The sequence below is a fragment of the Coloeus monedula genome, assembly GCF_965178545.1.
Source record: "Coloeus monedula genome assembly, chromosome: 14".
NCBI classification, from domain to species: domain Eukaryota; kingdom Metazoa; phylum Chordata; class Aves; order Passeriformes; family Corvidae; genus Coloeus; species Coloeus monedula.
In genome coordinates this window covers 2,641,724-2,655,465 of record NC_138794.1, presented here as the reverse complement: position 1 = coordinate 2,655,465, position 13,742 = coordinate 2,641,724, and the positions used below count along the sequence as shown (strand labels likewise).

General features: G+C 40.0%; 1 protein-coding gene across 2 annotated transcripts in view; it reads left to right on the top strand.

The window, feature by feature from the left end:
* FBN1 (fibrillin 1) overlaps window positions 1–13,742 on the top strand; it is a gene marked incomplete at its 5' end in the record, with an annotated part of 144,034 nt that overhangs the window by 61,361 nt on the left and 68,931 nt on the right. For both annotated transcript variants that reach the window (XM_082290967.1, XM_082290966.1), the window contains 6 exons: window positions 1,508–1,666; window positions 4,539–4,700; window positions 6,044–6,184; window positions 6,957–7,076; window positions 10,515–10,640; window positions 12,776–12,898. In XM_082290967.1, coding sequence (XP_082147093.1) covers window positions 1,508–1,666; window positions 4,539–4,700; window positions 6,044–6,184; window positions 6,957–7,076; window positions 10,515–10,640; window positions 12,776–12,898 — 831 coding nt within the window. The remainder of the gene's footprint in view (window positions 1–1,507; window positions 1,667–4,538; window positions 4,701–6,043; window positions 6,185–6,956; window positions 7,077–10,514; window positions 10,641–12,775; window positions 12,899–13,742) is intronic.

Below are 13,742 nucleotides of genomic sequence, written 5' to 3'. Positions count from 1 at the left end.
TTCTTTCCATGTTTCAAAACTTGGTACTGACCAAAATTGAGAAGGATGAATTACGAAGGAGGATGATCAGGTCTGTTAGATTATTTCCTTCTTCCCATCCACCCCACTGTCACACCAAGCAACTGAGTATCTCTCCAGGGGTACTGGAGAACAGTTTTGACTCCAAGGAGTCCTCTTTGTTTTTTAAGAGGGAGATGAAGGAGTAAATACATGTGGCAGTTTAGCTGGGTACCAGGAGAAAATGGAGAACCAGTACTAGAACTGAAAACTGATTGTTTGTTCTCTGTTTCAGATTTCCACTATATGATAATACGAGTGAGCTAATTAAAGTTTGGAAGTAAAGGCCAACTGACTCTTTTAGCTGTACTGCCAGTAATAGCCACGTTCAGGGTTCCAGCTAATAAAAGGCAGAACTATCACAGACTCTCACAACATATCACTATATGTCAACTTCCTCAAAATAGTATGAAAATTTCCTGGTTTTTTTATATCCACTTGTGTAGCTAGTAAATTCTGGAAAGCACTGGTACTAGACAGATGAATCCACCATGCCCTAAGTAATTGAGGTGCTGTTGCTTTAGGGAATGATGTCTGCTGTTGTAAGACTATATCTGCAACTTTTTCCACTACATTTTGACAGCAAGTATTTGTATGTTTTAGAAACAAACTTGGTCTGGTTTATCATGCAGCATCAAATCACATCACAGCTTACATTGAGTTTGACATGATGTGACATATTGTGAAACAATTCCTCAAAGCTTCAGATGGTATCACAAGATTATTTTTTATGATTTTTTTTAATCTCATCCACATTTTCTTGTCCTTCTCTAAGCTGGGCTATCTCTGGGCAATGTTGTTGGAGCTGAGTATATAAAATCTGGGTACAGGACATTCTTTGTACAAACACATGCTTATCCTTTTTAGACAGGAAGCCAACACATCTCCATAAACTGTGTGATTGCACCAGTTAAAACTGTGTTGCTCTTTCTTGCCTGCAAGCCTATATCTTGTCAAATCACTACATACTTCAGCTGGGGAAGCCATGGCTAATAAAAAATGAACTAATGCTTTGAGAGCTGCAATGCTGTGAATTTATTGCTGTGCATCCATGCTTTCAAATCAAGGCTTAATTGATCTGGTACTATCATTAATAGAGATGACACTGCGGTTTTTCTTTAGGGGCACAGAAGCATATGTTGTTATAGACTAAATATAGGGGCACAGAAGCATATGTTGTTATAGACTAAATATATGTTTTTACTGCATTTTTGCCTCTGTTGATTCATTGCTGTTCCATATTTCACTGCAGCTTTCTCACAGGTTACACTTGAGTCCGAAGCAGCCCAAATATTGTCTAGATTGTTCTGGTTTTCTCCTTCTTGTAATGTTGCAAGGGCTATGCCATCGATACTGCAAATCACTCCAGCAAAGTGGGACCTTTCCCTTTTGTGAAAGTCACCTTCCTCATTGGGCTGATGGTCACCCATCCATTTCTTTCTCTTGGCAGACGTGCGCCCTGGATTCTGCTTCTCCACGCTGAGCAACGGGCGCTGTGGCAATCAGCTGCCGCAGCCCCTGTCCAAGATGCAGTGCTGCTGTGACAGCGGTCGCTGCTGGGCCTCAGCTCCAGCCACCGCTCCAGAAATGTGTCCCATCAGATCCACTGGTATGAACACACCTGAGCTCTCACCAGCATGGCTGAATGCTGGATTAGCTGTGATGTTTTTTTTTTCTTAGCCGTAATGTTTTCATTAAAGAACTACACAGAATGGTTGAGGCTGAAGAGCACCTTGGCAGATTGCTTAGTCCAGCTCCCCTGCTAGGGCAAAGCCTCCTATGGCAGGGTGCTCAGGACTCCCAGGAGGGCAAGCAGACAGAAGGAATTATTTGTTGCTAATTAGTGTTTTGTAGCCAAGTTACTCTGACCTTACCTAGTTCAGATTTGTTTTCAACATCCTCTTCAAGATCAAGTTACTTCCTCTGGACCCTTCTAATATATCCCTATTCCCTCTGCATTTTCATTCTCATTGGGAAACTGGGATTTCCTTCCTCATGACAAGCTTTCTGAGGTGCCATATATTTCCCGAAATTTGACACAGAAGATGGTTTCTTTCTGCTACCAAAATGTGCTGTTCTTTATTGCCTCCGTGTGTATTGAGATCCTCAGATAATGTATCACTTGAATTGAGAGAAGATGGTGAGCAGATTGTGAAACTAAGTATGGGGGAGTGGAGGGAAGATGATTTTGAGATTGTTTAGGACTGGAGACCTAATAAAATGCTTTAGAAAAGGAGGATACAAGAAACTGAAGAATTTATGGGAGGAGGTTAAAGGAGGTGCAGAGTTAATGGAGGAATGGGATTGTAAAACTATAGCAGTGCAACTGAAGAAATTGTCAGAGCTCATAGATGGGAGTTTTTATTATTTTTGTTTTTAATCCTTTGAGTGAAACTGCATAGTACTGGAGCAGAAATCTACAATCAGAACTCTTGGAAGACTTTCTGTTTCTGTCACTGTCTTATTAATAATATTTAAACATGCTAAAAAAGTTCAAAACTGGCTAGAATCATGCTAAAAACAGTGCACTCTATTGATAACCATCTGAAATAGGAAGACAAGGAGAAATTTTTCAGTCTTAACACAGTTCCTTTTTTCTTCAAATACTTTCTAATTACTCATATCTAACTGGTGAAGAAACTGGGTGGAAAAGTAAAGTAATTTGGCCAAAGCTACAGACTGAGACGTCATGGAGAAGGAACTAGAACCCAGGACTTCCTGACTCATAAATCCATGCAAGGTCTTCCAGATCATGGTTACATGCCACTTCTTTTTTGGTTTTGCTTCTGACCTGGGATATAAATTGAGACTATAAATTACTCTTTTGAAAAGTGCTTTGAAATTCTTTGAAAAGCTTTACATGCATTTAAGGTATTGCTGTCATTATTTAATCAAGTTCAGTTATTCTTTACTTAGTGTATCCTGAGAGAGCAAGACAAGGAATTTGGAGCTGTCAGTGGCTCAAAGTCTCCTTAACTCTGAAATGGAAATTTACTGCAATATAAAGGGGAGCAGTAGCTGCATAATGTAACCGAGTAGTTGCATTTTAAATGTGGGCAGCAGACCCAGTTGCTACTACAAAATAGGTTGTTTATTACTAGAAATTACACATGGAGATTAAAGTTGCAATAAAAAAGGCTTGCACTGTATTTTTTAATTACATGGCAGGAATTGTTTATGTGGAATAACAGGGGTTACCATTGACACTATTTAAAGACTAAAATAAAGGAACAATAGAGGGAAATGCAGTGACACATGAAGCAACCTGATTGCCCAACAGCATTAAATAAATGCAAACATTATAATCAGGAAAAGCAGAACTTTAGGCTATGATGTTTGTTTTAACAAGTCCTCTGTGATTCAGGAAGAGCTTCTAATGTATTTTACAGGTAGAAGGAGACATGACATGAAAGTGTTGAAGGCTGAAATATCCAGCTTAGTTCTCCCAACATTTACTTTATTTTTCTGTTCTCATTTTTAATATTGTTTCAGGAATTCATTCATCTCTAGATTTTTTCCTCCATTATATAATTCCTCTCCCCTGTTGTGTCACAGACTTTAAATTTTGAAGTTCAAAGATACTGGCTGCACAAATGGTTATTTGTGTGCACACAGATTGTGAACATGAATTAGGTCAGCTGGAATGTGGTCTTTAATTGTGATACTCCGTGTGCATTTTTTGGATCGCAAGTTCCAAACCCACACTTCCCAAAGACAAAAGAATCATGGGCAAGAAGAAAAGTGGGGCAGTAGGGCAGATGCCACTAATAAACAATAGGAGAATGCATCACACTCAGCATTGACTGTGCTTACAGCAAAATAGATCATGTTCCCATCATCTGGAAAAGGATGAATTTGTGTGGATCTGACTTGGTTTGTCTTTGGCTACGCTGCTTAGACTGCACCTTATTTGGTTTCTGCTTTTATTGGCAAACTTAATTTTCACAGGGAAATAGTGTTAGTGTGTTCATTCTCTAATTGGTTTTGCCTCATTGCTTATATTTATATTTCTTTGTTTTCGGAGGTTAACTTTTAAGAAATCCAGTTGAAACTGGGCTTTTTTCCCTGTTCAGTATTTTTCTAACTCTGTGGCAAGCTTTCTATTAAATTAACTTGGGATCAAATCCAGAAGTCCTTCTTTAGATAAACTTCACACTGAGTTCACCAAAGATTTTTTGCTTGAAAGAAGACTAAGTAGATTAGGATCAGGTCCCTGCCTCACTGTTCAATTTCATGTCCAGAATGTCAGTTCTGTTACCTTTTTACTGGCAGTCTTCTGTCAAGTAGTGTTGAGATTCTGTGGATTAATGACTCCATTCAGAGAACAAAGCTTGTTACTATGAAGAAAACATATAGGCTCACATTTTCCAGATTATTTAAGGTTTGTTATTGCTAATCTGAAACTGCAAGAAGGGGGAGAGTTGGATTAAATGGAACAGGCTGCAAGAGTCTAAAACAGCATTCATGTTTTCATGTTTCAGACGAGTACCGTAAATTGTGCACAGTAGCTGCTATGCTGCCAGCAAGACCTCATGACCTTCCTCCGGCCCGTCCTGACATCATCCCTCCACCACGCATTCCTGATGTTTACCCTCCTCCACATCCAGAAATCATCTATCCATCTCGGGCTCCACCACCTCATCGTAAGAGAGAAAGAAATAACCTCTCCTTGCACCGTGTGCATTTAGCTTCTTTAGAAACATGCATTTCTCAGGAGCGGTGTGCTCCCTTCAGCTGTTGGTGTCTTTTACTTACTTTATGTGGACATGGAGTCTCTGGATATCCTTTTAATCAGAGCCTGCTTACCATGTACCTTATGGCAAGATACCTGTCTCACTAGTAGTGTTTTCCCTGTTAAGATAGGTTTCAAAAATCACATTCTCATTGCGTGTACTGTGGCTCATGTATTGTAGTAGTTACATTACTGTTATTTTAAGGCCGTTGTGAGCTTTGCTGCATGTCAGCACTGTGTAGTATGGGTAGCTCTTTGACTAGGTTGTGAAAGATACACATTAAAGAGCTTGTCTGACAGAAAGCAACTTCTTTCAGGTTGTTTTCCTCACTTGCACTTGGCCAGGTAGGAAATGTACTGATAAAAATACTACTCTGCTGGATACTGAGAGTGACCCAGTGCGCAGAAAGAACTATTTTAGTGCTCCGCATGGATGGGCTCATTTTCTCTAGAGTAAGAAGGAAGCCAGAACAGACTACCAATGCAGAGCAACATACCAATATAATACCATCCTTTTCTGTCCCTTGCTCAGAGAATTACTACATGCCCATGTAGTCTGGAGTAGGCATGTGCCACCTGAAACCGTTTGGCATAGCCACACACTCTTTTGCAAGTAAACAGAAGCTGATTTTGCCCATGCTCTGTGCAGATGCAAGCAGTCTCTGCTTGCACTGGCACCAGCTGAAACTATTTAGTCTTGGTTCAGCACCAAGCTGAGCTAATAAGCCTAAGAGACAAAGTATTTTAGCTCAGGCTGACACAGCACTGACGTAGCTGCACAGCTTCTGGTCAGCTGGGAGTAGGGACAGAGCCAGCTCATGCCTGCCTGCCAAAGACAGTATAGGCGTATTCCCAGGGTTATCCCTGCCCTCCTCATTGCTATCTGTCTGGGAAGGCTAAAATAATGAACTGGTCTGCCTGCTCTATGCTAGTCTAAGGCTTTTAGTAGAGTCCCTGCAGTGCCACACACCCACTTTACCTCTAGGTATGAACAGACATGGTCCTCTTTGGCAGGACAAAAGATGGAAACAGAATCTGACTTGCCACAATGAAAATTTCTGTGGTTGTTACCTGTTTTCAAACAAATCTCTTAAGAGTCAAAGGGCCATTTTCTCTCTCCCATTTTACTATGTAATTCACATCACAATTGAAGGTAAATGTTGACTTTTAATGGAAAATCCTGCTGAAGTTGTAGATGATCAGAAGCTATTTTGATGAACTATTAAAATATTTTTCCAACTGTTGTTATTTCAGCGATCTTGCCGGTGAACTTAACTGACTATTGCCAAGCATTCCGGCATCTCTGCCGTAATGGACGTTGTATTCCCACTCCTGGGAGCTACCGCTGCGAGTGCAACAAAGGATTCCAACTGCATGGTAGAGAGGAATGCATTGGTATGTGGGTTTCTGCTGTAAATCACAGGGGGGAATTTCATTTTGGAGAAAAAAACATTCTTCTCCACACAATGTAACAACTGAGTTCTTAAATAGAAGAGCCCCGCCTACAAAAAAAAAAACCAAGAAAAGAGACTTCAAAGAGCTAATTGATCTCAATGGCAAACTTACTTTTACAACAATTTTGCCTTTAAAACAGTATTTAACAAATCTTGTAATAAAATTATACAGAAGCAAGGATTTCTTATTTTACAAACTCGTGACTATAATGTGTTTATTAGTGATTGAAAATGATCTCTTTAAAATGCTACTAGCTTTTTGAGTGTGCAGTGACCTATTGTTAAAAAAATCATAAACTTAGGCTTACTAAGATTTACAAGTCCTCTTTCAGCTCAGGACTAGTATCTTGTTGGGTTCTTGAGACCTTTAAGTTTGGAAGTCAGCAAGATCTCAATGATAGAAGCAAGGATTAGCTGTCTCTTAGATGCAAGATTTTGGTTCTGTCAAAATCTTCAGTGAAGCTGGGAATGTGGAAATGTGGGATTAAGGCCTCTACTTTTCACACATGCAATATCTTATCTTACTGAAAATTCATTTTTCCCAGCTCTTGCTTGTCTTAGAATATGGGATCTTTTTTTCTGGGCTCTCAGTGGTGTCCCCTTTCAGATTGAAGGCCACTATTTCTCCAAGTACAAAATGGTAAAATACCCCTGCAGGTAAAAATAACTTCTAGCCAGTGTTGTAATAAGATTATATTGTCTGTATTCCACAGATATTGATGAATGTGAAAGGAATCCGTGCATTGGTGGAGACTGTGTGAACACCCAGGGATCCTACATCTGCCAGTGTCGTATTGGCTATCAGAGCACAGCGACCAGGACAGAGTGCCGAGGTAATGGTCATGCAGCCACCTCTGCTGTCGTGTACACATCAGGAGGGAAAATGGTTTTCAAGCAAAATTTAACAGATGGGTCAAATATGAGAGTTTAAAAAAAATAAAATTGGATATGGCAGTAAAAATTACTAACCTGCTGGAGCTGGCTGTTCACAGAGTGGGTTACGAGAAAAGGCATTTTGTCTTGTGCTAAAAGGATCTTGGCACTATTTATGGCTTTGAAGTAGAAGAGACGAAGAGACTTTTTTTTTTTTTATTTTTAAATATTAAGACACTGTTTTCTTTTGCTACTTGAAGATCTCAAGGATAATTAAACATCCCTTCTTTGGAGAAACCCTATATGTATAAAAGACTAAGGAAGCTGGGGGGGAAGATAAGTCTTCCAGTGGGTAAATATAAGATTACACTGCCCATGTGTTGCCTCTGCTCACTGCCAGAGAAAGAACTAAACATAATTTACAGCACTGAAAAGTTAGATGTGGAAAAGTAGTGAGTGGAGCACTGGGAAAGTCTAGATGAGTAGATGAGGAAGCTGTAGAATCCTCATTATAGTTATTTTGATGATCAGACAGAGCAGTAGTCCTGATGGTCTGCATCCTGTCTTCCTATGGGAGTGGGACCACATAACTCCTCAGCAGTCAACCAACCCTCTGTCAGGGTTTTGTCACTGCCAAATTGTTCTGGGTAGAAATTTGACTGTAAAGGTGGATGGATGCAGTCCTTTATCATTAAGTCATAATGAGAGGTTTCTGGCAGAAGAATGAATGACTGCTTTGAGATTCCATAAAAAATGAAGCATCCAAACGAAACAGGGTGTTTGAATGCTCAGAGTCACAGATTATATTTGTATTTTGCTTCCTGGACTGAGTGCAGGGTGCAGAGCATGCACTCAGTGTGAAGCAGAGAGTTTCTATAAAGCCAGAAGAAAGTTATCTATATTAGTGTGCATTTCTTTTCTTCCTTTTGTGAATCAGAAAGGTGGTGGTGGTGCAGAAGCTCACTCTCCAGTCCAGGAGGACACGCAGAGCCAGCACCACTGCTGCATGTTGCTGGGGGGTATTTGACCTAATTGCTGCCAAGCAGCCGTGTTGCAGAAGCATCTCCATAGTTCAGCTGACTGGTGGTGAGGGAGTGCTGAGGGGAGTCTCAGCCGTGATGAATTTACTCATGAGTCATTTTTGTCACACGCTTTTAATTTGACTGATTCATTACACAAACACATGGTTGTCAGAAGCCCAGTAGCTTAATGGCATTGGAGTGTGGTCACTTAGCAGTTCCTTTGCAGTCTATGGGAACTGTGCTTGCTTGACAGCCAGAGCAGAAAATGCTGTGATGTGCAGAATCTTGGTTTTCTAAAGGAATTTGTAGGACCAGTGTAGGGAAAAGAAAAAGGCTAGTGGGGTGCATTTGGCAAAATGTACATATAGCACTGGTGCCTGCCAAAATCAGCATTTGCTGTAGAATTATTTCTCATGACTACTTTGGATGTTTAGATTTTAATTTTTTGCATGCACAAATGTGTCTGTGCTGATGTGCTTTTGGAGATGTATTCCTTACATCTGCTCTTGAAAAACAGTCTCCATAATGACCAGATGTTTATCTATTCCTTGCTCTGAGGTTCCAGGGGAGGGTTTTTTCTCCATGATGACTCTGATTGGTGACCGATTAAACATTGCAGTCTGTATTGCAAACGACTGATTCATCCATTATTAGGATCCCTTATAATTCTAGTAGGAGATTGGCTGAATGAATATCTTAATTGGAGACATAGGTGAATAAAGTCACATTGTGATTAATGATCTGAACAAAAAATGCTTCTCAATTGCAGAAGAGAGGATATGAAATGGACCTCAAAAAAAGGTGAAATTTCCTAATGATTAGCTATGAATGTGTGGGAGTCAAAGCTTTAATAGCTAAGTGCTTACTATAATCTACCCAACATTTTTGACAAGAGGAGGTCAGGTCTTACTGGGAGTTGACAGCAATTTTGGCTATTTCAGTGAGAGAGGGACTTTGATTTTTTGCTAGTTTCTATGAGGAGAAAGAAAAATGGTGATGTTATTTCATTTGAAAATTAGAAATGTGTCAGACTAGTTCTGGGGCTCTGCTCAGCTGTGATATGAACAGTGAGAATCAGTATCAATTTTCAACACATTAGGATGGCATCAGGTGCATTAAAATACAAAACCTAATGAGCTCTAAACATTAAAAGGCCAGAAAAATCTTGAGATGCTGTGGCATTTTTGCCTGTCCTAAGGAAGAAAGCTGGTGGAGTAGCTGAAGCCAGACATGGGTGCAGCCAAGGGCCAGCAAAGTGGGCAGAAAAGGGGCTGAGCAGAGAGGAAAATCACGTTTATGCATTGCTGATTGATGATGCTTGTTTATCAAATGAGGTTTATCAAGCCTGTACACTTCTGTGGAAGTGGAGGGCTGCAAGCTGCTGCTGCAGTGCGTGGTCACTGAGCAGCTCGTGCCTCTGCTGGCCTGTTTGCTTGCTTGCAAAACAGTGATTTTCAAGGCTTTCTTAGGCTCTTCACAGAACTGCCACGCTGCTAAGAAGGCAAGTATAGGTTCACAATTTTGACAGGTATCAGTTCCCCTGGCATAAGTGTCCAGAGAGGAGGGGCATTTGGGAGGACACCCTGTGCTCCACTCCTTCCTGAAGTGCAGCGATGCATTTCTACGGAGAGGGCTTGGGCAAGGGCACCCCCAGGGTACTGGGAAGCATGGGTGCATGATAGATAGGTCTGCATGGGCTGCTGTGTTCTCCCTGAGCAGAGTGCCCTGTGTGCAGGAATCTCTGGGAGATGGTCCAGGCCTTGATTGAGAATACTGAGCAATCTGAAAAATGTCTAGACAGTCTGTCTCAGCATCTCCTCTCCCTCCTTTGGAGGAGAGGGAGAGCTGCCAGCCTCGTGTGATATCACTATTCAGGTCCTCCAAAGCACTTGCCAAGCACCTCCTGCAGAGAGAGGGAAATGAGGATCTGATGTTTCAAATACAAAGTAAGCAGGAGACATTCTTCTGAGGTGGGAAAGTCTTGAACTTTCCTGTTATCTTACAAAGCAGCAGCAAAAGACAAGCTTTCCCCCATCTTTCCCTAAGTAGTTAGGTACTGTTAAATTTTAAAGTTCAGTAAAAATATTTTAATGATGAGCAAAAATGAAAAAAAGGCCAAAAATTGTGATTCTTGTTTGAGAAAGCTGCAGGGTAATGTTCACTGAAATTCTTTCACAGCAACTTGAAATTTCAAGCTGACGAACATTTTCCACCCCCATAAAGTTCCATTATGGAAATCAAAATAAATCCTTTTTCAGGTGAATACAATTTCCATGTAGGTTTAAAAACCTAGGGGAAGGGGAAATGGGAAAAATTCCTCTTGAGTATAAAAAAGAATCCCCCAAAATGTTATTTTTCTTTCTGTTTGGCTTTCAGACATCGATGAATGTTTACAGAATGGTCGTATCTGTAATAATGGACGATGCATAAATACAGATGGCAGTTTTCACTGTGTGTGTAATGCTGGCTTTCAAGTGGCAGTTGATGGGAAAAACTGTGAAGGTAAGACTTTTCTCAAGGTATTCCATATCAGTAATTACAGTTGCAAGAGGTTATTCACATCAATGAAAAAGAAAAGGACCCCTAGTGGGGGGAAGGGAAGGAACAAGGAGTCAGATTTCCAAATACCTTTTGCTGTATCTGGGAGGGCAAGTAAAATGTCTTTTGCAGCCAGTTCTGGAGCCTTGGCTTGGCAATCCTCAACAGGATGTCTGTCCAGCAGGAGAAATAGCACATACCACTATCACAAAATGCAGTTTCTTTGATGGGAGTGGTACATTTTGAAACATAGCACAAGTCACATGCTGCCTGATTTTACTGTGTGTTTAACAGCATGCTTTATGGGATCTTACTGGGTGACTAGCAATGTGGTTTATGTAGATGCAGGCTGGTCTGACCTATAAAAACTGTTTTAACAAAAATTTGTAAACATAATTGATGTGTTCCTACCTCCCAGACCTTTAGTAAAGAGGAAAAAAAGAAGAATGTTCTTTATCATGCTTCCCAAGGTCCTTGGGAGGGTTCCCAATGATCTATTCATACGTTAAAAGAATTTCAAGCACTGTTCTTAGAAACATTTTTGGCAGAATATTATCTCAGTGATTCAGCTCAAAGACTTAATGCCAAAATTCCTGGTTGGGATAGATACACGATTTTTTTTTTTAATCATAAATTATTTTTGTCTGACTTAGCCTGTAAGTAAAAAGAAAACACACTATGTCTAGAAGTGTAATTTCTGTCCAAGACAGCTGCGGTATTAAGGAAAATAGCACGATTCTGAATATATTGTAATGTCATTATGATCCAGTGATTTTATGTGCTAGTAGTGATTCTGTTAATCCTTGGTAGAGACAGACATTTTAAGACTCTGTTTTTCCTGACTCTTTTTTAGATACAATTTAGCACCATAAGCTGCTTTTAAAATATCTTATTATGGAAGTACATTGACTAAATAGATTTGGAAATTAGACTATTCAAGAAAAAACCCTCTATTCTGATTTCTTCCTTTCCCACCAAATACCATGTGCTAATAGTAATAAAAACCAGGACATCGGCAGTCTGGTAAAACATTTTTAATTCCATTGCATGTGCTGCCAGAATGTCTGTTGCATCCACTTATGAAACAGTTTCATCTCTGGCATTGTAATGCATTGAGCTGTGTGCACACACACTAATCAGTAAAGACCATGGCATTGTGCCATACCTTAATGTAGCTGTGTGTAGTTCTTTAGATGAAACTGGTAAATACCACTGATTTTTTTTTGGATGTAACATCCAAAACTGATTTCATCTGCGCCAGGACAAAGTAAAGACTGAGAGGATATAAAAGCTTACTCAAATCAAGCACAGAAATCTCTACTTGCCTTTTTTTTCTTTTTTTCTTTTTTTTCTTTCCTGTTGTGTGAATAACTGTGCAGGGTTCAGAATAACAGTGTCTGAGACCTCCACCTTTTCCTATTTGAATCCTTCATGCTATCCCATTAGGTCAGAGGATGAATAATGCTTTTATGAAGCTATAATTAGGAAGTACCCTTCTGTATGGCCTGTCATGCTGAATGCAGGAAAGGGACAGGTTTTATTTTAAATGGAAGTTGAGGATGACAGTGCCCACAGAATTCATGCATAAGCACAGTGCTGGGAATTCTCCCATACCATATATCTTAGACTTGTCCAGTGGAGGTTACAAAAATTTTCACTCCAAACCCAAATGTACACTCCTCCCCTTTCAGGTCTTCTTAGTAACATAAAATTGTATTTACATTCCAAACAGGAGGCTGCTTCTAACCCAGCTTCTATTTAGATTAAGATTGCAAATCCTCTTTAATTGCATCCTTTCTCACTTTTTGATGGCTTTTACCAACTGGAAGTTCTTAAGCTGTCCAGTTTCTCATCTGTTTTTTATTCTCTTTGCTTTCTTTGGATTCATTCCTTTTTATGTTAATGATTCATTTTGAAAAATGGAGTCACTGCTTTGACACATCCTCTAGGACAGTTCAGTATATCCCATCATATGTTTCTGATTATCATTATACCTCTGACAACTAAGAAAAAACTTAAGGTTTATCTTTTGGATATAACTAGTAAGAGTTCTTATGCATAAACATTATGAGCATTCTGTGTATCGTGTACATTTTCAGATATGGATGAATGCAGCATCAGGAACATTTGCCTCAATGGGATGTGCATCAATGAAGATGGCAGCTTTAAGTGCATTTGTAAACCAGGCTTCCAGCTAGCATCTGATGGACGCTATTGCACAGGTGAGCACAATAAATTTCGGGTTCCCGAAACTTGTGAGTCCTGTCTCTCTGGGTAGCTTCAGGAATAAACTTATTTCCTTACAGTGATCCTTGGGAACAAGATGTACTGAGCAGAGTTCTCAGCAGATGCTTTTTTAATCAGCTGGAATTCCTTGTCTTTGTGCAAGACAGTACTCAGTCTTCTCCACGTTGTTGAGCAACCACCCTAGCCAGCCAGTGGGAAATATTGTTTGAAGAAGGACTGCATGATCTGACCTAGTCAAAATCCTTTTTCTTTTTGCAAATAGTGTCTTCTGCAGATTGGTTCAAGCATATCTAACATTTTGTATTTGGCCTTTGAAAGTGCTCTGCCTTTGGCCACCCAAACATCCTGGCTCATTGCCTACTTTGGGCTTTTCTCCCGTTCCTGTCTGGGTGCTCCTAGTCAATGCAGCATCTCTGAGGAGTGCCCAGCACTCCGTGTGACCAAGATGCAGACATGAGCACCACAGCAAGATTGCCTTTTCCATTTGGTGCACTAGCTCAGCAATACCCCCTGTGGGAGACACTGCAGCCTCCTGGTTGCTAGTTATTTACTTTTGTCATTAGAGTTTTGTTCAGTCCCATCAGGAACTGGAAATTTTGGGTATATAAATCTTCATGTTTCCACAGGTTTTACAGGCACAAAGCAAAAGTTCAAAACAAAGAATAAACAAGAATAAACAAGGGCCAAGTTACTTACAGCTTTTCTTTTGAAAAATTCAAAATCTTTTAACTCTTTGAATCAAGGCAGAAAAAGTGCTTGAATACACTTTGGCAAATTTTAAAAAAATGTCACATTGCAGCATCTTGTGGACCAGTAGCA